This window comes from Acomys russatus, chromosome 18 (assembly GCF_903995435.1).
Source record: "Acomys russatus chromosome 18, mAcoRus1.1, whole genome shotgun sequence".
NCBI classification, from domain to species: domain Eukaryota; kingdom Metazoa; phylum Chordata; class Mammalia; order Rodentia; family Muridae; genus Acomys; species Acomys russatus.
The window spans coordinates 13,264,150-13,291,015 of NC_067154.1; the positions used below are offsets into that span (position 1 = coordinate 13,264,150).

At 41.2% G+C, this 26,866-nt stretch overlaps 1 protein-coding gene across 2 annotated transcripts in view; it reads right to left on the reverse strand.

Annotated features, from left to right (window-relative positions):
• Xpo7 (exportin 7) overlaps nt 1-25,833 on the reverse strand; it is a 42,059-nt gene extending 16,226 nt beyond the window's left edge. The window contains exons 1-19 of one of the 2 annotated variants that reach the window (XM_051160813.1): nt 25,573-25,833; nt 24,939-25,085; nt 22,546-22,639; nt 21,492-21,658; nt 20,231-20,323; nt 17,400-17,504; nt 15,707-15,872; nt 14,401-14,474; nt 12,496-12,615; nt 11,320-11,466; nt 8,729-8,901; nt 6,802-6,995; nt 6,116-6,221; nt 5,347-5,482; nt 4,772-4,845; nt 3,605-3,685; nt 2,678-2,741; nt 2,204-2,312; nt 1,159-1,265 (exon numbers count right to left, since the gene is read on the reverse strand). In XM_051160813.1, the coding sequence (XP_051016770.1) occupies nt 1,159-1,265; nt 2,204-2,312; nt 2,678-2,741; nt 3,605-3,685; nt 4,772-4,845; nt 5,347-5,482; nt 6,116-6,221; nt 6,802-6,995; nt 8,729-8,901; nt 11,320-11,466; nt 12,496-12,615; nt 14,401-14,474; nt 15,707-15,872; nt 17,400-17,504; nt 20,231-20,323; nt 21,492-21,658; nt 22,546-22,639; nt 24,939-25,085; nt 25,573-25,593 (2,178 nt within the window). In that variant the 5' untranslated portion in view covers nt 25,594-25,833. The remainder of the gene's footprint in view (nt 1-1,158; nt 1,266-2,203; nt 2,313-2,677; nt 2,742-3,604; nt 3,686-4,771; nt 4,846-5,346; nt 5,483-6,115; nt 6,222-6,801; nt 6,996-8,728; nt 8,902-11,319; nt 11,467-12,495; nt 12,616-14,400; nt 14,475-15,706; nt 15,873-17,399; nt 17,505-20,230; nt 20,324-21,491; nt 21,659-22,545; nt 22,640-24,938; nt 25,086-25,572) is intronic. The other variant, XM_051160814.1, reaches the window with a different exon arrangement.
• Between the last annotated feature and the right edge of the window lie 1,033 nt (nt 25,834-26,866).

The window sequence follows — 26,866 nt, forward strand, 5'->3', positions numbered from 1 at the left end:
TGGCTTCCAAAAGATATTCTGTCAGGTAAAACTTCACATTTCCCACCCATCACCCCTTGGCTATTTGGTGGCCTTTAGGTAGCTCAGCTTGGGTGCCTTTAGGATACTGCCGAAAGAACTGGTACCAATCCTCAGATCTTTGAGTTTGGCACAGGTATTTATAGGTCAGGAGGATATGAATGCATGAAGTAAAAACAGAAGAGTAACAATAGAATGAAAATTTTGAGAGCCAGAAAATAAGAACTAAAAAACTAACTTAAAACTCTACATATGGAATATGGAAATTCAAAAAATAATCCTTTTTTTTTTTCTTTGCTTGTTTTGTTGTGGTGCTGGGGTTGAACCCAGGGCTTCCAGCACTCTAGGTAAGTGTCCTTCCTACCATAGAGCTGTAATTCCTACGCTCCTCAAAATAAATCTTCACAGAAATAAGGAATTATAAATAAACCAATGATAATGAAAATGCCATCTATGAGCACTTGTGGGTTTTGAGAATCTGTTTAGATGGGTGGGCAGGTAGGAAGAAACTGAAGAAGCTGCAGGTAGGGACACTGTGACCAGAATAGATGGTGAGAAAAACATTTTTTTTTCTTTTTAACAATTAAAAAAAAAAGGAAAATCTGTTTATGATAGTAGAAAAACACCTAACATTATACATGTAAAACAGTAAAGATGGTAAAGTCTACTTTCAAACTAAAAAACATCAAACAAAGGAATACTTTTGGAATAATATATTTAGAGGTACTGAGAGTTTTACAATAAGAAAGAGTGGAAAAGAGCTGATTAACTCTAACATGAAAACAAAGGTTAAGAGTAGAAAACACAGATAAAGTTAAAAAAAGCTTCCTTTTTGTTTTTGTTTTTATTTTTTTGCAAAAACTAATTACGTGCAGAACTGTTCTAGAAAAACAGTGAAATCACTAGTAAACAGCATTAAAAGTTAAAGTGGGATATAATTTAAGACATAGCAGTGATCCAAAAGGCAGTAAGAAAACAAACTCAGATCTTCAGCTTAAAGTCTCAACAGCACAGGAGGCCTGATGTCAACAAGGGGGATAGTTTGCAATAAGGTGCACATTTTTGGGAGCTATATAAGCCCAGTGCTACCATGGACTGCCTTCAGCCAGAAGCCAACCAGTTGCTAGGTGTAGGACTCACCTTTGCCTCTTGCTCATTGAAGCTGTTAGTGCTGAACATCTGGGCCACAGCCTCAAATGCTGCTGTGAGTGGAAGCATAAATTGCTCATACTGATCTTCATCCTCTCCTGCAAAGGAAAGAACCCTGGGTGTGACTCTGATGCCAACAAGTCTGAGTTGTGAATGCTTGAGAAATAAGATAGGGTAAGAGAGGAGGAGGAGGTCCCAAGGTAACCCAAAGGCTCCCGCACCTATCCCAAGGGGCGTTAGTCGTAATTAAAGTAAATGTTAGCAGAGTCATGCATGTACACAGGTACTACATGCCGTTTATTTTGTGCTCAGTGAGAAAGTTATCAATCGAGAAAGGACCAAGGTTGTTGTGTTAGAGCTAGGTGAGATGCTTCTGGAGGCTGTACTCACATGCACTTTCCTTAGTAGCCTTTCATAAACCTAGAAAATCTCCTGCCATTTTAGTGGGATTTAATTAAAATAGCTCAAAGCCACAATGACAAACACCACCGAGCTTCAATGGGTTGCTGACCCACCAGTGCTACTTGGGTGACTAATCTCTGCTGTCCATGTGTGCTGGAGACCTACAGAGTCACACCTTTGTTGACGCAGGTGGGTTTGCTTATTAGTGTGGGGTGGAGGTGGTTCTGGCCAACGAGAGTCTCAAGAATCTCTTATTTTACAGATGTGGCGTTGATACAGAGAATTTTACATTCTTCAAAAAGTATTTAGGCAAGGATCTCACTATAGTTCTCTGGTTGGTCTCAAAACCACAGTCTTCCTGCCTCAGTCTCCCAAACAACAGAATAACAGGTGCTCACTACTGTACTTGGCTTGGAGAGCATCGCTCAACATGAAAACTTGGTTGCACAATGTTATTCTATTCCAGTACAGGGAGCCTGACAGCATGATGTGTTCTTTGTGAAGAGAAGGGGTTATTTCAGATGTTTTTTGTTACTGCTGAAACAGCAGAGAAGACTTCTACTACTCTGTCCTCAGACAAAAATTTAGTACAGGGCCAGATTACTTCTTGAGCCTCTAGGGTTTATAGCAGTACCTAAATCCACCATGAGGAGACGCCCAAGTGCTGTGTAGAAGGTAGTCCGACACCGCATGTCTGTCAGGTTGGACTGATTGTTAATACCCAAAAATGAAAAGTGCTCGCTCTATTAAAAAAAAGAAAACAAGTTAAAAGGTAAAAACATGGGTTAGAGGTAGAACGCAAGTCAGTAATTTCAGAATTACTGAACCCTTGCACACCAGCCCCATGGCCATTCCTTAAGAATACATGGATGCTTTACTTTTAAAAGTTATCGTGGCTGTTATTACTGGTTTATTCCAAGTATATACAGCAATAGGTGACTTTAATACAGTTCAGGCATCCTGACCACAAAAGCAGCTCTGGTGACAGGAGTGTAATCTGGCAGAGATGCAGGACCCAGGGCCTCAACTGAAACACCCGCTTTGCAGTGCTGAGAAAGTGTATGTGGGTGGCTGGAGGATGGGCAGGAGAAGGGCTGAGACCACTCACCGTGTGATTGTTCAGCATGAACTGTACAGCGCTAAGCTTCACTAGCTTCCTTACACTACTGTATGTAAAGACAAAGGGACACAGTCAAGGAAAGTAGGGTGCAGACTAAGAACTGCTCCAGAGTAAGTATGCATCCCCTAGATATCGTATTGTCTTAGCCCCAGGGGCAGGGTACTGCTAAATAGGCAAAAGTGTTTATTTGTATTCAACTGATTAAAAAGTGTTTTGAATACTGAGAAAAGGGTGCTTAAGAAATTGCACAGTGCAAGCACTCAGGAGGCAGAGGCAGGTGGATCTCTGTGAGTCCCAGACCTGGCTGGTCTATCTACAAAGTAAGTCCAGGACAGCTAAGGGGACACAGAGAAACCCTGTCTCAAAAACAACAGCAAAAAACAGAACAAAACAACAACAAAAACCAAAAACAAACCCAAACAACAACAACACCCTCAAAAAACCCCCACAAAAACCCAAAGCAAATAAACAAACTGTACAGTGCTTTCTGTACTTCCTGGCTCCCAACTGCGGAGCAATTCAAACTTTATAGCAGATGTTCAATTTAAGGGTAGCAAGCCACTACTTCTGTGGGAGAAAGCCTAGTGTCAGGAGGCTTACACTGAAGAGCCAAGAGACTTTGTTTCCACTACAGACGCTAAAAGCTTGGTCAGAGAACAAATCAGCGATCCAGGTCCTGAGTCCCTAGTATTTATTTATGAATCTTAGGACCAGTCAGAGATAAATCTGCAGTCAACTATTATATTGTGCAGTGCCTCACTTTTAGGGACTTGGGATTACTTCAGATTCTGTGTGGGTCTTGCCTTTGGCTCCTATGGAAACAGAAGACACTTGAGAACCAGCTGCACCTGAGTTAGAGTGGCAGCAGGAAAGCATGCACGCTCTGATTTGCTTAGAGCCGACTTTAAAGGATATCCGATGGAGAGGTCATTGAGAAGCTGCAGTGTCTTGGAGGTGATTGGCTCACAACGCCCCCAGTACTTCAAGTTGGTGATGCTGGAGGACAAAAAGAAAAAAAAAAGCAAGAGAAACTTTTGATGTGCCTCATTTCCTTGAGGGCTGAAAGAAGAAATTCATCAGTCAAGTCACCACACATCTGTATCACCAATTCACAGACATCACAACCACAGAAAAAAAAAGGTATAAAATCTCTGTACTTACATTTGGTTGACTAGAAAAATTATCCTTCAGATAATCTTCACTACTTGGTTCCAAAGCTACACTGGCCCATACCCAGGCCCTTGGAATTCTGGGGCACTCCAGGGCTGATTTCTGCAGCAAGGGTAAGAGATTTCTGCGGCAGTGATAACATGCAGACGTATGCAACTCTGCACCTGCACCATCCACTGTCAGCTGCAGAACTCTAGTAGCCCTTGCTCTGGATTCTTGGCTGGCAGAGTCCTTTAGACCCCCTTTGCTTTTTCCATCTTAAATTATTAACCAGCACATGGATATCAGTGTTTAGGCTGGGACAGTTGCAAGGAAGCAAAATGGTACTTTGCACACAGCCCTGGGTTATTATTTGACTCCTAGTGTGTGCTTTGATAAATTGAGCTCCTAAAAAGAGGAAAATGTAACCAAGGGACATAACTTAAGAACAAAAACAAAACGAGAAAAGGGCCAATTAGGAGCACTGACTTTGAAGACATTCAAATAGCAGGAGCAATGCTTCCTGAAGACAGTAGTAAGCCCATGTGAGAGTGCGGCTTTCCCCTTGTGGGTGGGGCAGGCATTCCTAATGGAAATCAGCACCAGAAAGCAAATGCCTACTCTGGGCATCCCAGACAGCTCAGTGATGGAGAGTGAAAGAACAAACACCAATCACAGGGAGGAGCTCCATTTTGTTTCAACTGTGACTCCATAGGCTAAGGAGAAGATTGGGCAAAATCCTGCACAAGCCTGGAATGCTCTGGGGCCGGGCCGTATCTCTAAGCACAGCGTGTCACACACTCAAATGCACAATTCTCTGACGCAAACGATCAAGGCTGGAACAGTAAGGCAGTGGCAGCGCAGTGCCTGGGTCACTGCACAGCTGCAACAGGACTGCAGGGCCTCTTGCTGACGGTGAGCCACAACACTTACACTTTTCCTATGAAGACACTCAGCACCATCGTCTCATCATTCAGACCCAGAACTTCTGAGAGTCGGCGGTACAGCTGGTGTCATGCAAAGAGATAGTAATCAGATGACACATATTAGAACAATCACAAACCTGGGCTGTCTAAAATGTGTCTACACTCAGAGGGTAAGACGTGGGACAGTCCTGGGAAGTATGTACTGAAAGGATTGGCTAGCGTCAGTGTTCTAAATACTAGGTGGAGGCTGTGCTCCCTTATTGGTTCCCTTCAATCCTGAAATTCTCCTAACTGCCAAAACCACCGGCTGTTCTCAACATTAATTCATGTATAGAGACTAGGAACTGCCAATATGGGGAAGTACAACAGATGTTTTGACTGGCCATTTGTTAAGCATATGGAGCACTAGAGAAACAGGCCCAAATGCACTGATGATTCTCAGAATTCTACAGACTAAGAGAACACATTTGGACTATCCCAATACTGGAAATCTGGAGGCTTATTGTAACTGTGATCAACTGTTTCCCCTCCATCAGTAACTCCACATCTGAGAAGTGAGAAATGGAGCCGTGAGTCTGTTACCTTCGAGGACTTCTGCACCTGGTCCCCAATGTAGATTTTACGAAACTGCTCAAAAAAACTCAGCATGGCCAATTCGAGCTTCTCATTGCCAGCCTGAGCCAAGCGGGAATCTGTTAGGTTCATAAGCTGGAGCACCCTGGAGGGAGAAGCACAATGATGGCCTCAACAGCAGGACGCCTTGGCACTGTAAACAACATAAGCTAGCTCAAAAAGTAAACAACGTAAGCTAGCTCAAAACCACCACACATGTCTCTCCCCTCATCCCTCACTTTGGGAATTGTCTTTTCTGCAGGTTCTAAATGTTGGTGAGGAAACCAAGTCTCTACTGCCTAAACCGCCTAAAACACAAATATAAAATTAGTCATCTTTTTCGGAACTTCCTTGAGATTATGAATGGGACAATCATCTGCATTCAAATTCACTTTGCAGATGAAGGGGATTGGACTAGCTCATTGCTAGCTTCTGTGTACAGCCCCAGCTGTCCTGGACTGGCTCTGTAGATCAGGCTGGCTTTTGGACTCACAGGGATCCGCCTGCCTCTGCTTCCCTAGTGCTGGGATTACAGGCGTGCACCACTGTGCCTACATGTAGGTAGAGGTCTTACTGCATATAATGAGAACTAGCTAGGTAAGCACAGCAGCTCCACATCCTCATGGGCACTCATGCAGCTGCCTAAGAAGACATTCTACAGCTGGCGGCCAGTGTCACCAGGCCCTTGTAACAGGTACTGAGGAGTCAAGGAGACTGAAAGGCTTCCACGGGCACTTACCGACAGACAAGCTCACCATCCATCGCATCTTGCTCATCAGTGCTGGCGAAAGAAACTCGGCCACCAATCACAGCTCCAATGATGTAAACCAACCACGTCAGTCGTCCTGGAGTGGGAAGAAGACTCCTTAGTGTCCGCCCCCTTGCCACTGTTGTAAAGATGATGACTTCTTGATGTTGAAAGTACTCTAGTAAAGCTTACTACTATCTTTCTACTCTGGTAATTGGATACCAGGAGGGAAAGTGGTCAGATAATAAGCATTCCTCTATCAGACAAGACCGTTATTTCCTTAAAAAGACCCACTGTGGGTATAATTATTTTCTTTTCTTTTTGTAAGATGTACTTATTTATATGAGTGCTCTATTTATATGTATGCCTGCACAGCAGACGAGGGCACTGGATCTCATTATAGATGGTTGAGCCACCATGTGGTTGCTGGCTGGGAACTGAACTCAGGACCTCTTTGCTCTTAACTGTTGAGGTATCTCTCCAGCCCTGCACATAATTTGTTATTTGGTCTTAGTCCCCTTTTGGCACTTGTTCATTTGTTCACTCTGTGTATATGGAGGTAATAACAGCTAATAGATCCTTTTTTTTTTTTTTTTTTTTTTGCTGGGGGAGCAAAGGGAGGCAGAGAGGTGAAGGGGATTGACTGGATCTCTGTGCTTCCTGGACACTGCACTCACCCTCTTGCACTGCAATGTCCATTGGGCTGGCGCTGGCACTCTGCAGCAGTTCCTGGTAGGACTGGGCCGACTGGTCAAACAGCTGCACAAGGAGTGCGCATGTCTTCTCATACTCACAACGTCCAATGGTAGACAGCTGGTCCAACTGCTGCTGGACCAGACCTGTATCCTCCAAGGGATCTTCCAGGCCATCCCTACTCCCAAGAAAAAAGGCAGCTCTCTTTAAAAAAATATGCCCATTAATTTCCCTGACACAGCAGCTCTTTCTCCTCAACTACAGAGGATCGACATTAACTTCACCCATGGAAGGGTACTTAAGAAGTCTTAGGACAGATGCCTTTGCTCTAGCACCAGACAGTTTACTGACACTGAATCTTTTCAATACCTTTGCATTGATCTGTCATTGAACCTGGTAGTCTTCTTTCTTTTTTTAAGTTTTTACTCACTTTTATTTTATATGGATTGGTATTTGCTTGCATAGTTATCTGTGTGAGGGTGTCAGATGCCCTAGAACTGGAGTTACAGACAGTTTTGAGCTGCCATGTGGGCGCTGGGAACTGTATCCGGGTCCTCTGGTACAACAGCAAGTGCTCTTAACCACTGAGTCATCTCTCCAGGCCCAAACCTGGCACTCTTGTGTTTACCTTCTTTTATTTAATTTAAAGAAAAAAATTTTTTTTCTCTGAGATTCTCATAAGATCACAAGGTAGTCTTATTACTATTTGTAGCTTTTTAAAAAAGGAAATGCAGGAACATGCCCAAGAGTATACAGCTTTTAAAACTGGCTTATTGTGTCTAGAATCTCTATACATTTCTCCACTGTACAGCATGCCCTCCTGGAAGCCAAGTGAATTAGACAAAGGCTTTCCAGTAAATTTCATGAATACTCATATTTTGAAATGACCTAAGTCATAAACACTTAAGACTACAAACTTGGGCCTGTAAAATGGCTCAGCAGACAAAGATACTTGCTATCAAGTTGAGTTTGGCTCCTGGGACCACATGGTGGAAGAATAAAATTGACTCCTGCCCCCCCCACCCCCCCCCAAGCAACCATAGACTAAAGACAATTGAAATGTGTTTGAGTAAATAAAGGACAAAAACCACAAACAAAACAAAAATGCCCAAACAATAACAAAACACCACAAATAAAAACCAAAGCCAAATACTGCAGACCCTAGAATCCAAGTATATTATGAGAAATGCAATGAAAATATACAAGAGGGGCAACTTGATTTAATATGACATTAAATTTTTCTTTTTAAAAAATGACTTATTTATTCTTACTTTATATGCACTGGTGTTTTGCCTGCATGTATGTCTATATGAGGGTGTTAGATCCCCAGGAACTGGAGTTACAGACAGTTGTGAGCTGCCATGTGGGTGCTGGGAATTGAACTTGGGTCTTCTGGAAGAGCAGCCGATGTTCTTAACTGCTGAGCCATCTCTCCAGCCATTGTCTGACATTTCTTTAACCCTGGGTTTCTGGTCCAGTTAATAGTCAAGGTAGATAGGAACTCTTACGCTAACATGACAAATTAATGATGAGCTTGCTGGAACTTACAAGCTCTGAAATTAGTCAGTTATGACCTGATCTTGGAATTACTTATTTCCTTACGTACTCTCACTACATTCTATGTTTGGACATTATAACAGTTACTTCCTGTGCCCTAGAAACAGGCCTTACTTGTAAAGAAAATTAGAAGCAAGGGCAAGCACATGCAATGTATGTGTATTCAGACACACTGCTATGGACACTGATACAACGGGACATATCAAGGCATTAGAGGGAAAGGCAAAGACAGACGGCCATAAACAAATAGAGAGCTCTAACACCATCTCCCCTTGTCAGTTTGGGATCTGATTGCTTTAAGTCTGATACAGGGCTGCAGGTAAGGGAATGTGGTGGTAGACCATGTGTCCTTACCTCAGAATGATGTGCACAGATTCCAAACGGGATGTGATATAGGCTTTGGTGACCTCAGGAGTATATGTTTCCAGCATATGAGGCTCTGTGGCTTTGACATATGGCACAGAGGCTGCCAGCCGCTGCCACAGGCTCAGGAGATAGTGCACACTGTTTGGGGCAAATTCCCAGTGCTAAGGAACAACAAAAGAACAAAAGGGATGTTTTCTATTTCTGTACACAAAATCCCAGGCCATTTGACACAAAGAATAACAAAATAAGTTTTCAGAGGCTTGAATCTGTATGGCAGCCCATTCAAGCAGACACTAGTTGTGGTGGTTTGAATGAGAACTGTCCTCCAGAGGTCTGGGCACTTGAATACTTGGTCCCCAGTTGGTGGTGCCGTCTGGGAAGGTTTAGGAGTAGTCTTGTTGGAGGAAGTCTCTCACAGGAGCAGCGTTCTCAGAGTTGCCAGGGTCGCTCTTTCAGCTCTGTACTTGTTATTGAGGGTGTGCACTGCCAGCGTCCTGATCCTGCCTGCCACTATGCCTGTCCTTGCTGCTGCCTCTTTACCACGATGAACTCTTTTAGTTTCTTTTGAGACAGGGTCTCCGTATATACCCTGGCTGGCCCTGAATTCACAGAGATCCACCCATCTCTGCCTCCTGAGTGCTGGGATTAAGGCATGCACAACCATGTTTGGCTGATAATGGACTCATCCCTCTGGAACCACAAACCAAATAAGCTCTTCCTTCTGTAAGTTGCTTTTAGTCATGGTATTTTATTAAATCAACAAAAAAGTGATGCTGTGCTAGTACTTCAGATTTAAGAGTTTAGTGAGAAAGAAGGTGGTGCAGTGCTGACTGTATAAATCCAGATGACGAGGAAAGATGGATGAAGGTGGGTCTGAGACATTAGAATGCAGAATTGCAGGTCAGCTTATTAGAAAGAAGAGATGCCAAAGTCCCACCCACGCTCTCGCTGTTCCTTCACGCTCATAGATGACTGACGTAAAATACAAAACAAAAGACCCTCAATGTGCTGCTACATGACAGGGGATGGGGTTGGCGCTCTATCTTCTCTCATTCTTCAGCCTAGGTCCCAGTTCTATCTTCTGTTTTTTGGAAAGGTAGTAAAAGACTTCTTCTCTCAGCACTGAATATAATGCAGGGCTTTAAGTATGCCAGGCAAGCGCTCTATTACCGAGCTATGTCTTCAGTCCTTCTCTCTCTAATTTAAATATTGTCCTTATTCATAATAGCCAGAACCTGGAAGCAGCCTAAGTGTCCCTCAGTAGAAGAATGGATAAAGAAGCTGTGGTACATTTACACTACGGAATACTACCCAACTATTAAAAATAAATAAATCCTGAAATTTGTGGACAAATGGATGGAACTAGAAGTGATCACAATGAGTTAGCCCAGAAGCAGAAAGACTCGCATGGTATATACTCACTTATAATTGGACATTAGCCCAACGGGCATGTCCCATGAAAGACCTCACTTACCAGGAAATTGGGATAGATGAGAAGACATCCTATTGGGACTCAAGGTGAGAGAAGTATGGGAGAATGGGGAAATAGAAGGATCCAGAGGGTCCCAGAAACCTACAAGAACAACACTATGACGGGTGGATCGGGGACCAGAGGTTCTGCTCAAACTACTGCACCAACCAAGGACAATATGTGCAGTAAACATTGAGCCCCTACTCAGATCTAGCCAATGGACAGGACATTCTTCACAGTTGAGTGGAGAGTGGGGAACGACTCTCACACGAACTCTGGTGCCCCACATTTGACCATGTCCCCCTGATGGGGAGGCCCGGTGGCACTCAGAGGAAGGATAGCAGGCTACCAAGATAAGACTTGATACCCTATGATCATACAGAGGGGGAGGAGGGCCCCCTCAGTCACAGACATAGGGGAGGGGAATAGGGTGAAAGCGGGAGAGAGGCTCGGGAGGATATAAGGGATGGGATAACAATTGAGATGTAATCTGAATAAATTATTTAAAAAATAATAACAATGAAGCAGTTTAATCACTTCACCAAATTGTCAGCTCTTAAAAACATACACACCAGTAAGATGAATCAGACAGAATGGGTTACATTTAGGAACATGTATGTATATGCACATAGTATATGCATGCAATAACAATGAAAAGAAAAGCCATGAATTTTGAAGAAAGAAAGGAGGAATGTATAGAAGGGCATGAAGAGAGGAAGGAGAAGACAAATATGTACTTATAATCTTAAAAATAAAAAAGTAAAACAAAACAAAATATTGTCCTTATAGTTTCTACAAGTTCCTCTAACCACAGTTATTAAACTTATTTTTCTTGTGATGATGGGATCAAATGTAGAGCCTCAAAACTCCAAACCTTTCCTTATACTAATAAATGCAAATTGTCCGTAATAGTAACTACTTTGCAGGGTATGTTGTGGGTATGTGTAGGCATGATTCTGAAAGTTAAATCAGTACCTCACACATACAATGGAAGTGCTCAACCACCAAGCAACACTCCAACTCCAACAATGTTTTTATAGGGTTAAAGGCAGTATGCAAGAGAAGAGATTGCAATAACGAAACAGAAAGACAGTGATCAAAGACAAACCTGTAGGCTGGTCACTGTGAAGTTGGCTATCAACCGGATAACCTCAGGGTAGTTTTCCACTTTTACCAATTCTCCCAGTTGGTAGTTACTCTTTAACCGGGCCAGTAGTCTGCAGAACTCATGGTAATTGTTTGGGTCTGATAAACTCTGGCAATGGCACAGGAAGGAAATAAAATGGAAAATTTGATCACCACATTCCAAGAATGACATGTGCTTGGCATTGCATAGGAAAGGGCAAGAATATGTTTTTCAGCATCTGGGCTGCAAATCACAATTCAGAAAAACACAGCTATAGAAGGCTTGGAAACAAGTAAAAAGTTACTTTTAAAAGGTTTGGTCACATTTATTATCCCTTTAGCTCAAAATATTCACCCATGAGATGGGGCCATTAGCCTCAAGTGGCAGATAAGAAACAGGGTCACACTACTTTTCTAAAGTGATCAATGGCACAAACGGGCACCACCTCAGATGTGCCTGCTTCTCAGAGGTCAAAGGGAGTCCAACTAATGTCACGTCCATGTATGCTGAAGTGATCACAAAGCACTTTAAGATTTTTTACTCAGCAAAAGCTGCTCAAGGGTCTCATGTTGATATGTATCATATACTAGGATATAATTACATCCAATACTGCAAGATGTAAGTGTGTGAGTGTATTTGCATTTCCTTATGAGTATTACTCTCTGTTACTGATGAGGGCAGAAGCTTTCTTTTATTCACTTACATAATCTGGCACACAGTATGTCTTAATACGGTTTGTTGAACTAATAAAGGCATTTTAAAAGAGAGGAACAAAGCTAAGTATACTTAAAACAGAATGTATCTAGAATTTTTTCCAACAGTATAATATTTGGAAGAAAAGTGGTACTTAGGGGACAAAAAACGGTCATCAAATTATGGAATCTATTACTGGAAAAGCCTTGTATGTTATCGTGTCAATGTTAAACACTGAGAAACAAAAACCACTCTTTAGAGACTTAATTTCTTGAGGAAGAAAGAATCAATCGGATCCATGTTTGCTGGCTTGTGTCTGATGACTTCTCCCTGTGACTTCTGTATTCTAGAGCAAATTCAACTCACAGTGTCCATAGACTAAGCTGCTCCCTGGGATTTCTGCCATGTGCAGCCCCTGATGAATTTCTACACCCAGCCATATACTAATGCAGTAAGAAACCTTACCTGTGGGTTTTCCAGTATTCGTTTAACACCATCAACAAGATGAGAGAGAAACTTGGCCCTCTCGGCATTGTTAAATAGGGATCTCCGGACTGAGGCAATCTGTACTAAGCAGGACAGTACCTGCAAGCAAGGCACAACACAGACGCACTCAGTGAGACAGGCAGCTGTGGCCTCTGTAACACTCATTAGCTTTATCAAAGAAACAAACATCCACCCCAGTTCATCACAGCAATGGCCCACGGCTACAATCAGCTTGGAAAACTCCCTCAGATAGCATGACTACTCCAACTACTTCTTTGATCCATACATATATATATATATGCCTTAAAAATGCTAACCATTTTTTAGTTTTAATAAGGCTTGAGGTTTAGATATTTTGTTTTTTAAAAGATTTATTATTATGTATACAGTGCTCTGTCTGCATGTACACATGCACGCCAGAAGAGGGCACCAGAATACATTACAGTAGATGGTTATGAGCCATCATGTGGTTGCTGGGAATTGAACTCAGGACCTCTGGAAAAACAAGTCAGTGCTCTTAACCACGGAGCCATCTGTCTAGCCATTTTTTCTATTTTTTATTCTGTTACAGAACTGTGGTAAAACAATCAGGTCAAATCCATGTCCTGAACATCAGTGTTTTCTTCCTTTTCTCACTGTGCTATTTGTTGTCTGTCCTTCCAGATCTAGTTTCTGGTCTTTTCTACATGTTCCGTTCCCAGCAGCAACACAGCTGTTGCTCTTGCTTTGGATTGGCTTCAGGCACAGGAAGCGCTAGGTTAGAAGGTACAAAGACAAAGGTGCTCTCCTTCCCAGCCCTGGCTGGACTACAAGCAGACAGTTTCTCTATAAACTGGCTCAGCTTTTGCTGTATAGCTGTCTCCTAGTATATAGGTTGAGCTCTCCCAGGTTCCACTTCCACCAGCCCCAAAGGGTATATGTTACCATGCCTTGTTTGGTCACTGTGAGTTTGCTTCGCTGTAAAAAGTCTGTCTTTACTGACTACCCCTCCTGACTGCTATTTTTTTCTGGAAGTAACTTGAGGATGTAAATAACACTGAATTTGTATTTATGCTAAAGGGAAGACCTTTGTTAATTTGGAAAAGCACAGTGACTAGGAGAGTGATCCATTGCAGAGACAGCACACAGAGCTTCCATTGCTTTATTGTGTATATTTCATGAATAACAGTATTTTAAGTCCAAAAATCCCTGGACCCACAGTGTTTTAGAAGGAATGACCCTGTAATCTAAGGTAAGTTACTGCTCTAAAAGGCAGCATCCCAGTGCTTTTTAGGAGGAAGGCACATTGGTCCTTCACTTTATTATTTATCACTATGTAACTTCGGCCTCAGGACTTCCTTTCCTTCAAAATTGTTATGTGAGAGGAAGAATGACTTCCAGGTTTCAATACAGTTGTCTTTACTTCCCGCGTGCTGGTATTACAGGGGTGCCTGATGGAGCCTCCAGCCAGTCTCAATGTTTAGCTAGACAAGTATCATGAATCCTCACACACTAGCCTGTGGAAATCACTAGGGTTATAGACGCAAGATGGGACAGAAAGAGCTGACAGCTAGCTGTATCCTAACAACGGAAGGAACAATAAAAGCAATGAAGGCTCTGCTGCTAGAACCTTCAGGTTATAACCTCAGCATCAACTGGTAACTAATCCTCCTTCATCCCTTCATTCCACCCCCCACCCCTTTAAACAGGACTTTTCTACGTAGCCCTGGGTGTCCTTGAGCTTGATATGCAGACAAGGCTGTCCTTGGACTCACAGAGGTCTTCCTACCATCATGTCTGGCTTACTTCTATGATTTTGCAAAAGCAAACAGCAGACCTACGGTTTACTCACCAATGCTACTTTCTAGAAACAGGCTTGCTTTAGAAACTGTGGTTCTGACTTACCAAAGGTGAGAATGAGGGAGGGATGGAATGATACAGGTCAAAAAACAGTTGCAGAGTCGAAGAATCTAAGAAGGCTAGGGGAAAAAAGGAAGGCTATGACTTCACTAGCCCTGCACAGGCCTACGTGCATTACACTACTGCATTATACTTCAGGGACCATATTCTTCTGATTATTTGTCAAAAAGAAAGTAATATACTAGTAGAGAGTCCCCCCTCTAGGTTAAAAAAAAAGTGCCGATTTCAACTCCTCTGTAAAGTGTTTTTCTTTTTTCCCCCCTCCTAGACAGGGTTTCTCTGCGTAGCCTTGGCTGTTCTGGGCTCGCTTTGTAGACCAGGCTGACCTCCAATTTACAGAGATCCACCTGCCTCTGCCTCCTGAGTGCTGGGATTAAAGGCGTGCACCACTGTGCTCACTCTGTTTATCTTTTTGACTGTCGTGGAACTTTAGATAGATAATCTTTTTTTAAATTTTTATTTATTATTATGTATACAGTGCTCCACCTACATGTACACCTTCAGGCCAGGAGAGGGCACCAGATCTATTATAGATGGTTGTGAGCCACCATGTGATTGCTGAGAATTGAACTCAGGACCTCTAGAAGAGCAGATGGTGCTCTTAACCTCTGAGCCCTCTCTCCAGCCCAACTTTAGATAATCTTAGCCCCTCTTTAAATGTCTATCTTTTGGAAAAAACGGAAGCTGAAATCCTTTTGGTTATTTATTTGCTTTTTAAAGACACAGTCTTGTCATACATCCTAGCCTTGAACCTGGGATCCTCCTGTATCAGTTGGCGCCACAGGTAAACGCCACCTCATGACATTATTTTTTAGTAACAGAAATAGGGGCTAGAAAGATGGTTAAGCAGTTAAGAGCCGTTGATGCTCATCCATAGGACCTGAGTTCAGTTCCTAGCACCCACATGGCGGCTCAAAACACATGTAACTCCAGTTTTTGCAGATCCAATATCTTCTTTTGGCCTGAGGCTCAAAAGTGGTGCACAGGCATACATGTAGGTAAAACAACCATATACATAAAATTAAAAAACAAACAAAACAAACAAACAACAACAACAACAACAAAACCAAACCCACCCACCCCTCAGAAGTGTCTGGGCAGAGGTGTTATTTAGTAATTTTAAGTTCTCTTATGCTTGGGACTCTACAGGGCTCCTCTATGACCCCTCACCATGTTGTAAACAAAGGCATGGGAACATTACGTTCTGTTTAAAGTAAATAAAGAATTACAGGGCCCCTATGGATTATCCTACAGACAGACACTTATTAGAGTTAGGTTGGAGCTCTGTTACCTGATCTCCAGCTGGTGGGGATCTGAACTGTACACAGGTCATCTGAGGACTCATCAGTAGATGTGCCGATGAAATCAAAGTTCAGACAGTTATGGGTGAGTTTGAGTAGCTGCATTAGCAAGCCATGCTGACTTTCATCATTCAAGTTCAGATTCTTTCCTGATGCCTGGAAAAATTGTCACATCATGAGCTCCCAGCTTCAGAAGTAGGCTGGTAAGCCAGAAAAGGACTGCACTTCAGCAGAGTAAAATGTATTTATTCCAGGAAGATGCTGCACTTTCTTTCTTTTAGTATTCACATGTATGTGAAAATATGAAGCTGATATTAGAGAAATCCCCCGGCTAACACTTATTCTTCATATGTTGTAGCCACAATGGCCGCGGGGAATCCTAAGCATATGGGATGGGGCACCTGGATGGTTGATCTTAATAATTTCTAGGCATGGCTGAAATAAAACTATGGACAGAATTCAGAATAAGCTTTACAATTCTTTTCCACTTTGTCTACCAATTTTTTTTCTAATGAGAATTAAAACAAAATTACCCTAAATACTGCATATTTATCTACAGTGTACATTTACTGCTAGCTACTGATTCATAACTATGGTAACAGTTTCCAAAGATCTACTAGCTGGGCCTCAGTTATGAAATGGCTAATTATTTCTGATAGGATCAGAGAAGAGGATTTGATCCTTAGTTTTCTCTCAGTGGATGTCACAGCGTTATCAGGCAGCTCGCTGGGCAAAGGAACATTTGTAATTTGGAGTATAACCAAAAGGACGGGCATCATTAATAGGGACAACATAAAGAGTACAAATTTGTTTCTGAAGCTAAAATTGGGAAAGATCAGACACTTAGAATAAAAACACATAAAAGTGAACCAAAAAGCCCAGAGGCTATCTCTAATTAGCTCTGCATGTTGGAGAGGCACCTGCACTGTTAAAGGTGCATATGGCTTTCCTCCCTGCCTGCTTCCTTCATCTTTTTGAGACAGGGACGTATTCTGGAGCCTAGGCATACAGCTTCATGATGGGCTTACCGTTTTTTGTGGCACTGGGGATTGAACCCAGCCAGGCTCTCATGCATGGTAGGTAAGTACTCTACCTGATTGCTTTTGATTAATTCAATGCTATCAATAAATGAAATTAAAACCAGCTTTCTATTTAAAGCAGATAATTTCCTTATGTGATACTGCTTATCCCTTCAGGTTATTAAATCTAAATGGATGCTAAAAACCCAAATCCTACTCTCTTTACAGATGTTGCTTGTTTATTTGTTGCTTTTAATGCAGCAGGGAACAGAAGTCACCCATTTTGTGTGCTAACAATGCAGTCTGAACCTGCTCACATAACACTTAAGACCTAAACACCATAAAGCCAACATGCTTTCATTCTGTATAAAGACGTTTTATGTGGCTATAAAACAACAAACAGCACAATTCTAACTTTGCAGTAAACTAGATCCTGTGAAGACAGGAACAGGGACTAAATGTTCACTCACTGCTTTTTACCTGGAGGAAAAGCACACAATCCTTTCTCTTAAGTCAGCAATCAAGCTGGCTAGCTGTTTCTCCATCTCTAGATGTGTGTGATGTGAGCAATGGTGGGGCTTGGATAGGTACTGATCTCTAACAAACCCCACCCACTCTTACCTGGAAGAGGAACTGGGAATTATGATCTGACTTACAACCTTACCTGTTTTAGTAAATTGCAGGAAAGTGTGAAGATATCAAACAGTGATGAGTCTCGGAACGAAGAGGCTATTTTTCTGTGTTTGGTTAAAGGATGGGTGGTGTCCGCCTGTGTAATGAAGAATAACCCAATGCAAGTTTTAAAATTAATCTAGGGGGTGGGGTGGTTCTTAGAGAGTTAAAATAAACCAGAATTTCCAATAGCCAATATAAATACAAAGTTCATATTAAATAAGACCACATAAGAAGATGTGAAGAACAGGGGGTTGTTCATGGCTATCATGATTTCATTTCTCTCTAGCACACAGAGGAAAAGCAAAACTGCGCACATTTGGCATACATTGCTAGCAATTACTAGCATGTCATCTCATGGCTTAGCTACAAAACCAGACAGAGCAGCAAGGTTGGGTAAATTGATCCATCATGGCTGAAGCAACTGCACAATTTCAAAACAGCCATTAACAGCCATGATCTTGACTATGAAGGGATGGTGTGTAGCCTCACTTCATTCTCTAATCTATTTCAACATGGAAACAAGAACTTAAATGGTTCTAAGACTCTCTCATTTTACTGTTTTTTTCCCCCAGCTGCTATAGAACAATATATCCTGTATTTTTAACACATAATAGACACTCAAAAAGTAGAATAAAGGAATTAAAGTTGTCTATAGTATTTGTAGTCTAAATACTAATTGAAAACTCAAATTTCTTCTATTTACTAATCAATTCATCCAACAGGGGCTCACTTTGTTTTAGTCACACCAAAGAGTCACACATAGCAAAAGCTTCCATAATGTCACCTCTAGGTTCAAACAAGAATGGTAAAGAGAAGTATACTTTTGATTGAAATGTGAACCAATAAATAATGGAAAATTACTTAGAGGGTCAAAATATTCCAATTCTATTGTCCGTATCACTGTGTTGTATATGTCTTACATTTGATGAAGCCATGCTTTTTGCTTGTCTGTTTTTGAGATAGGGTCTCACTATGTAACTCTGGCTGTCTTGGAACTGGTTAGGTAGACCAGGCTGGCCTCGATCTCACAGAGATCCACCAGCTTCCATCTCCCTCATGCTGGGACTATAGGCATGTGCCACTATGTGAGCCATTGCTAGATTTTATACATACACAGTACCATATACTGCTGTACCGGTCATAATACACACGTTACCTATGTCAGGCACATTTTCATTCATGCCCCTTGTCCTGCACTGAATTTAGGGGTCCTGTGCTTGTAGCCAAGATCTTTACGATGGATCTATGTCCCCTACCCCAATCACTTAAGTAAAACCTAGCAACATCCCACGGTCTTTTCATTTAGTTAATGGATGCTTTATCTCTTTTCTAAAGATTTATATTTTATTATTTATGCAGTATTCTGCTCATATGTGCGCCTGCCCACCACAAGAAGGCACCTGATCTCATTATAGATGGTTGTGAGCCACCATGTGGTTGCTGAGAATTGAACTTAGAACCTTTGGAAGAGCAGTCAGTGATCTTAACCTCTGAGCCATCTCTCCAGCATGATGTATGCTCTCTTTACTGTAAAGGTAGCAGTGGTTCAACAGTCTACTATTTGGTCTCAAATAGATATTATTGCACACGAACTGTGAAAATGTAGACAAGTTATCATGCATGTCAGTTTCCTCATGCAGAAAATGGACACAATACCAACTTACAAAACTGGAGAATAAACTCAGTTAGCTTTCATTAAAGAGCTTAGAATAGTGGCTGGCTTGTCATAATTACTCAAAAGCCTAAGCTATTGGTACTTTGATAACTACTGCTCACAATGGCAGCTGCATCTAAGAGATAACATAATAATGACTTCCAATTGGAACAGGCTGTAATCTAGAGCATTAAAAGAGTACCAACTTACAGTTTAAAGTTCTCAAGGTTAATAAAACATCTGCAAATTATTAGCAATAGCCACAGTAATGCCAATGTAATTAATATGCTGGCAGCTTAAGTGTGAGATGTTATAACTAGTATCAATATTGGCCTATTTAATAACTAAAAAAGCCCAGCTAAATATAGACGTAAACAACCAAAACAATAAAGCCAGCGCAAAAAGAAAGAGGGGAAAAAAAAAAAAAAAAAAAAAAAAAAGAAGAAGAAGAAGAAGAAGAGGAGGAGGAGAAACAGCCACTGGTGTTTCCTCTGTAATGTTTGGTGACATCAATGACTGCTTGAAAGAATAACTGGTAAAGGAATATTTTATTCACTCTGAGAAGATCACCAGCAAGATTTTTAGCAGTAACACATGGGGACTGACTTCTATTTACCGAAAGATTTAAAAAAATATTTAAACTGTACTTCATCTTAAAAAAAAAAAAAAAGACAGGCTCTCTAGCTCAGGCTGGCCCTGAACTCCTTCCTGATCATTCTGTCTGCATCTACTACGTGCTGGGGTTTACAGAAGCGTACCACTACACCAAGAGTGTTGGGTCTAAGGACCAGGGCTTGGTACAGGCTCTGTAAGCACTTTATCAACTGAGCTACACCCCCACGCCTGGGGACTGACTTTTAAATAACTTTAGCAGATCCTCCCACATTCTGGCAAGTTTTGACATAGGCATCATCACTCTCATCTCTAAAGATAATACTGATACTAATAATGAAAACTGATATAGGAGAGTAAATCACTTTGGTGCACTCAGAAGTGGGCCAGAATAAAAAGAGTGATGTGGGTTGCATTACAGAGGAAAACCGAATGGATCTATTTTGTTTCAAGAAGGCATTAATCACTTACCGCAAAAGCACACAACTGCCAAAAAAGATCACCCACACAGAGCAGAAAGCACCAATACTAAGGGAAAAAAATGTGTCACTTACTTCAATAAGGAAGGCTGTAGCACTTACTTGATTAATTTCATTGGTGAGCTGAGATAAAATCGTGACGCCAATGATGCAGTATTCAACACTGTCCTGGTAAGCAAATGAACAGGAAAAAGTTGGCATGGCTTTATTTTGGAACACACTCATACTACTGAATTACAGATTCCTTGTTAACAGGAAAACTGCCTGGAGAAGGCAGCAAGCAATTAGCTTCAACCTGCTGCCTTGTGGAACACAAAAACCACCTTCTATAAAGAAAGACTGCTGTATTTGACCGTATCAAATTTGGAAGTTCTCTAAAGCCTAAACACGATTAAAACAGAAACTGTAAAACTTATCTCTGTAAAGCAAATGACAAATAACAACGTTTAAAAAGGGATTGTTTACAACAATAAGAAAAAGGTAAAGATGGGTGCCCAAGAGACGGCTCAGCAGTTTTCCAGAGGACCTGGGTTCAAGTTGCAGCACCCACATGGAGGCTCACAACCACCTGTAACTCCACTCCCAGGGAATTCGAAGGTGTCGTCAGGCACCAGGGCCACAGACATACATGTAGGTAGAACACCCACATACACTGGAAGTTCACAGAAGAATAAAACAGCAAATGAATACATAAGTTTGTTCTACCTCATTCAAAAGCCAAATATTGATACTAATTATTTTTACCTAAACCAAAAATGCTTATCCTCTAGAGCTGAGATAAAGGAAGAGACTATTCTTTTTAAAGAGTTATTTATTTATTATGGATATAGTATTCTGCTTGCCATGTGTGCCTGCAGGCCAGAAGAAGGCATCGGATCTCATTATAGATGGTTATGAGCCACCATATGGTTGTTGGGAATTGAACTCAGGACCTGAGAGCAGCTAGTGCTCTTAACTTCTGAGCCTCTCTCCAGCCTGTCTTAAAAACTGAACTTTTTTGAAGATTATCTGAAATATCTTTGAAAGTGATAAATAGTATTATCCTTCTGTCAACTTCAAGGTTAATTCACCTGACAGTTACTCAAAGTGTGATAAGATGTGTGTTCTATGATAATTTCTGAATACCTGACAGCCCCTAGCTGAAGCACACTAAATGTTCATTTATAGAACAGCAGTTAAATTTTAAAAAAGTAAGTAAGTATCAAGTCTATTTCTGTTAAATTTTAAAAAAGTAAGTAAGTATCAAGTCTATTTCTGTTGTTTCCCCATTTCTATTATGGTGCGTGTGTGCAAATACAGATACAGACACACACACTCACATATATGTACAACATACCTGTAAAAACCTTGTGACATCTGTGATTGCATTTCTGAAGACATAGTCATCTTTCTGGCAGTCAAACCAGCCCAGTTTTGTGATCCTGGCATATAACTGGATGAGTGCTTGTGTCACGAAAGTAGCCAACTTTGGCCGAGTAGCAAGGTAGTTGAGCACATAGTTTCCTATGAAATCAAATAGTACATGCTAAGGAGGCCTTAAACACAGAAAGCCAACCTTTAAAATACATTAAATAGCCAGAAATGGTAAATTCACACTTAACTCTCTTAGTTCTTTTATGTTACTGAGAAACGGGCTTCAGACTAAAGATGGTGGTGATTTTCATAGTTCTAGGGACTGAACCCAGGGTTCTGTGCATGATTTAGTATCACTGAGCCCATTTTTAGCCTCCAAGTTAAGACTATTGTAAGTTTGCCCTACTTCAGTTTTGGGCAAAGGTTATCAAGATCATCAAGATTAATTCAGAGATTGTCAAGGACTTGTTTAAAAGCGTTTTCAAGTTTAACCGAGAATGCTGACATTTAAAAATAGACAAGATGGGGATATTTAAAGTGATAGTTTTATTATCAGAAAAAAAGTTACAGACTTTTGAATTTAGAATTTTATATCATCATAATGACAAATCTAAAGAATAGCAGCCTTAAATATACTCCTACATGGCTAAATAATGCCATTTATGTGAACTAAAAAAGCCTTTAAGAAGTTTTTTTCTGAGTTATCAGTGACAATAAAAATGAAAGAGGCTGGGTGTGGTGGTACATGCCTATAAACCTAGCAGGTGTGAGACAATAGGAATGGCAGCTTGAGACCAGCCTGAGCTATAAAGTACAGCTCTGTCTCAAAAACAAAAGAAAACAAAAAAGTGAGTAAAATAATGTGTTAGTAACCAAAGGGACGGCTTAGGGATCATCTGAAGTAATTACACTGGACCCAAAACTCTAGGGGGAAAAGCTGAATCCTAAATACATTTAACTATACTCAACTATTTAGTCACTATTAGCACACCACTAGCCAGATTTCTTTAAGACAAAGCAGAAAGTTCTGTACTTACGGATATCTATCCGCTGTTCCAATGGCAGGGGATTGTTTGTTCGTGACACAAGCTTGGTAAGGCATGTAGCTGCTAGCAACTGGGAGTAGGATGACTGTGGAAAAGAGTGAAGAAACATTGAACATTATATTGGGTCAATCAGCTATAAGGTTTTTGTTTAAGATGCTTTAATGATGTGTCTGTCACAAAGTTTGACCTTGGGACACTTCTGCAGTGCAGCATTAGAATAAAGGGAAACTGAGCTATTAGACAGCACGGCCCACCAGGTTGCATAGTTCACCTCCAAACTGTATCTGCCCATCAGCACAGCTCTGAGGAGTGCACATGATGGCCTTACAGTAAGCACCAGATCAACTATTTCTGAGAAAAATTATGTCTTTGGAATAGTACCTTATTCTCCAGTGGGGCTCTTAATAAACTTTGGACTTTCAGAGCACTAGAACATTCCAACTGGTCATAACATACAAGAAGGAATCATGTGTGCTGATCTTATACAAAATCATGCGACAGGAAAAGACTCAGAACTTAAAATTTTAACTGAAGGTCAAGTATAATCTTTTTTTGTTTGTTTTTTCAAGACAGGGTTTCTGTGTGGCCCTGGCTGTCAGGGACTTGTAGATCAAGCTAGTCTGGAACTCACAGAGATCTCTCTGCCTCTGCCTTCCTAGTGCTGGGATTAAAGGTGTGAGCCTCCACACCTGGCTCGAAACTAAGTCTTAAAGACAACTATTCATGTCAGTATTTGAGACAGGGCTTCTCTGTGTAGCTTTGGTTATCCTAACTCACTTTGTAGACCAGGCTAGCCTGGAACTCATAATGACTCACCTGCCTCTGCCTCCTTGAGTCCTGGGATTACAAGTGTGTGCCACCACTCAGGAGGCTTAGGCAGGAGGGCAGCTAGGAAAGCTAGCTAATGCTATATACATCAAGACCCTATTTCGAAAACAAAACGAGTACTACAACAGAAAAAAAAAAATCCCTGCAAAAGTGACTTGGATATAATCTATACTCATACACCTGAACACAGTTTAAAGCTTTTATTCATAATTTTAATAAACTTGCCAAGCCACTGAGAAGTCTGCAGAGATTAAATATGAGGAATCCACCACAACTGGTTTTCAGTACTGTGCTGACTGCTTTCTTCTATCTTGTTAACTGTCAATAAGAAACTAGAGTCAACAGTTCAGAGTGCACGTGGGCTCTAGGAGCAAGAAGCCAAAGGAAGAGTTGGTTATACATCTCCCAAGACACATGCTCTGCACCAGTTCACAAACAGTAATTAAAACACACAGTGCTGGGTGGTGGCAGCACACGCCTATAATCCCAGCACTCAAGGAGGCAGAGGCAGGTGGATCTCTGTGAGTTCAACGCCAGCCTGGTATACAAAGGGCATTCCAGGACAGCCAAGGCCACATAGAGAAATCCTGTCTCAAAAAACGAAACACAACAGAACAACTAAACAACAACAAAAAAAGAAAGAAAAGAAATTCACAGACACTATATGCAGAAAGCCTCAGTCAGACAAGTATTTAACCTTCCTTGACTTTGTAATCTTCAAATATTAAAAAACAAACAAAAAACCAAAAACTAGATTATTGAACTTCAAAAGATCAGTGATTTTAACTATCTATAATTTAATTATTTCATAAACATTTGGACAATGTTCATGAAAACTAAACAATAAATCAATTAGAATTCTATTCTAAACCAATTAGTACTTTCATATTTTTATATTTCTTTGGTATGAAGGATTTTCTTTAGAACACAAATTATTTACTTGGTAGTTTTTAGAGACAGAGTCTAACTTTTTGGCCAAAGCTGGCTTTGAACTGATGGCAATTATGCCACTGTTGTGATTACAGGCATGAGCTACTTATTCACTGCTCCTGGCTTCTGGAAATTAAATGTTATAAACAATTTTTGGGGTATACGTTGTTGTTCAATACACTAACTTACCCTATCATTTCTATTTCCAACTCTACCAGGCACATAGGAGAGATTCTAATTCTAAAACTTAAACCTCTAGCTAAACATGGCCACACTTTAAATCTTAGCATGGGAGGCAGATGCAGAATGACTTGCTAAACAAGCAGTATGCAGAGCTGAGGAGAAAAGGTACAGGAGACCATGAAGTTTATACAACGAGGACTTATATACCCCTTATATCCTATAAAGGACAGGGGGCAACACTGCATAAAATAGAGAACGCACCCCTGGAAGCTGGTGCAGGACAGAAATGTGTACAGAGTTTACTGATGAGGCTATCATCAACCTGGCATATATATAGTGTTCAGGGGTGAAACAGATACAGATAGCCCCAGTCTGTCCCTAAAGTTAGAACCAGAGCATTCCCTTAATTTGCTACCCTTCAGGACTTGTTAACTCTTACGTACACTTCCTCTCTCGAGGAGCAGCTGGCACTTGCTCAGGCAGTCAGGGCTGTTGGTGAATTCAACCAAGGCTTTCTCTGCCTGTAGTCGAGTGGCTGTATCTGTTGTTTCATACAACTGTTTGCACAGATTCTCTAGTTGGGCCAGGCTCTGGAAAAGATGAGTAAGAAAGATGTCAGTCTAGGCAACTACCTATCTCATGCAGTCTAACCTGGAATTACTGACACAGATAACCATGCTCAGTGAGGCAAGGACGGCCATCATCAGAAGCAGAGCAGCTTTTAATAACCCTGTGTATTCCTCTATTTGAAGCATTAGAAAACAAAATAATACAATACTAAAAGTATCTATACAGGTTTGAGTCATTTCCTTGGGAAATAAACACAAATGACATACTTTCCCTTGCAAATATCTACCTCCTAAGTTCTTCCAAACCAAATTCAAACCTAAATTAAAAACTTATTTTGTCACCAATGCTAAAATCTAGCACATAAAACACAATTTACAATGCAATACAGATCTTTACATGGCTTTAAGTATTTTCCTTTTGGGTAATAGCTGCTAGCTTGCAGCTACCTATATGGATAAAGCTGTCACCTCTGCAAAGCTTCTAGAACACTGGAGATACAGTACACACCTTTCTCCCCGAGTCCCTCATGTCTCAAGTACAGCACACACTCTTCTGATGTGTTTCAATTCTTGCTTCAGCTCCACATTTAAAGTGAAAGGGTCAAAATAAATTCAACTCTAGCACCTGCTTACTTGGAGATAAGAGGGAAACGCCCACACACAAACCCGTCTCTCCAAATCTTGAACCAGTTCCAGAGAGGCAGGAAGGGTTTGGGTGTGTGCTGTGGTTACAACCCCAAAGGGGATGCAAACAAATCTACCTCTACTCAACATGTGTTCAAGGCAAAGGCGAAAAGAACTGGTTAAATCCACACTTAATCACCCTCTTTCACTGACTGAAGAGGACAGCAAACGTGTTAGTCTTTAACGAATGGCTTGGACTTTAAGAACTTTCCACAGCAGTAAGCAAGGCTTGGGTTAAGTAGTTTGAGGGATATTGCTATTGGAAGTGACCATTTTGATAAAAATAGTGACAATGAAACAAGCTGTGGAAATTGCTTGGATGTAGTTCATACCTGCCTAAAGCTTTCCGTGCTTGGACTTTCAGTCATGGCTCTACCACAAGGCAGGAAAGCCCTTAGGGCAGAATTCCTATCTTATTCAATGTGATTAATAAATTCCCAACATTAAACAAAAGGCAACAAAGGTAGATCCCACTAGCACCATCCAGAAAACCCTTAAGGAGTAAAAATGCCTTTGTCTTCAACAGGGAACAAACAAAAGGGTCTGGAGAGGGCAAGGAGCTCACTTGTTTCTCCTGACTTTCAGCAACTTCTCACTAGCTTCAGTTTAGAGCAGAGAGAGGTGCAGCTGTGAAACTAGCTCTCCAGTCTGAAGGTCTGTGAGCACTACTGCTTCCCCCACTCCACAGGACTTACAAACAGGGAAGCAGAGGAGAAATCTAACTGTACATATGCCACAAAACACTTACGAATGTCATTTTTATGCTTACTAGTACTGCCCCCCTCCCCTGAAAATGAAATCAATTTAACTATAAACCCCAACATTCTTTTTTTGCCCCCTTATTTGAGACTGGGTCTCTCTACAGAGTCTGGCTATCCTGGAACTCTCTATGTAGACCAGGCTGGCTTTGAGCTCACAGAGATCTATCTACCTGCCTCTGCCTCCCAAGTATTGGGATTAAAGAGGTGTGTCACCATACTTGGCTAATTAAGTCTCCTTCACAAGGTTTTTGTTTCAACATCTGACTTCAATTTCCTCATGTAGAATGATTCCCTTGCAACGAAAGGAACAAACTATTTAAAACAGGCAACATCAAGTAATCATATCAACTGCCTAAA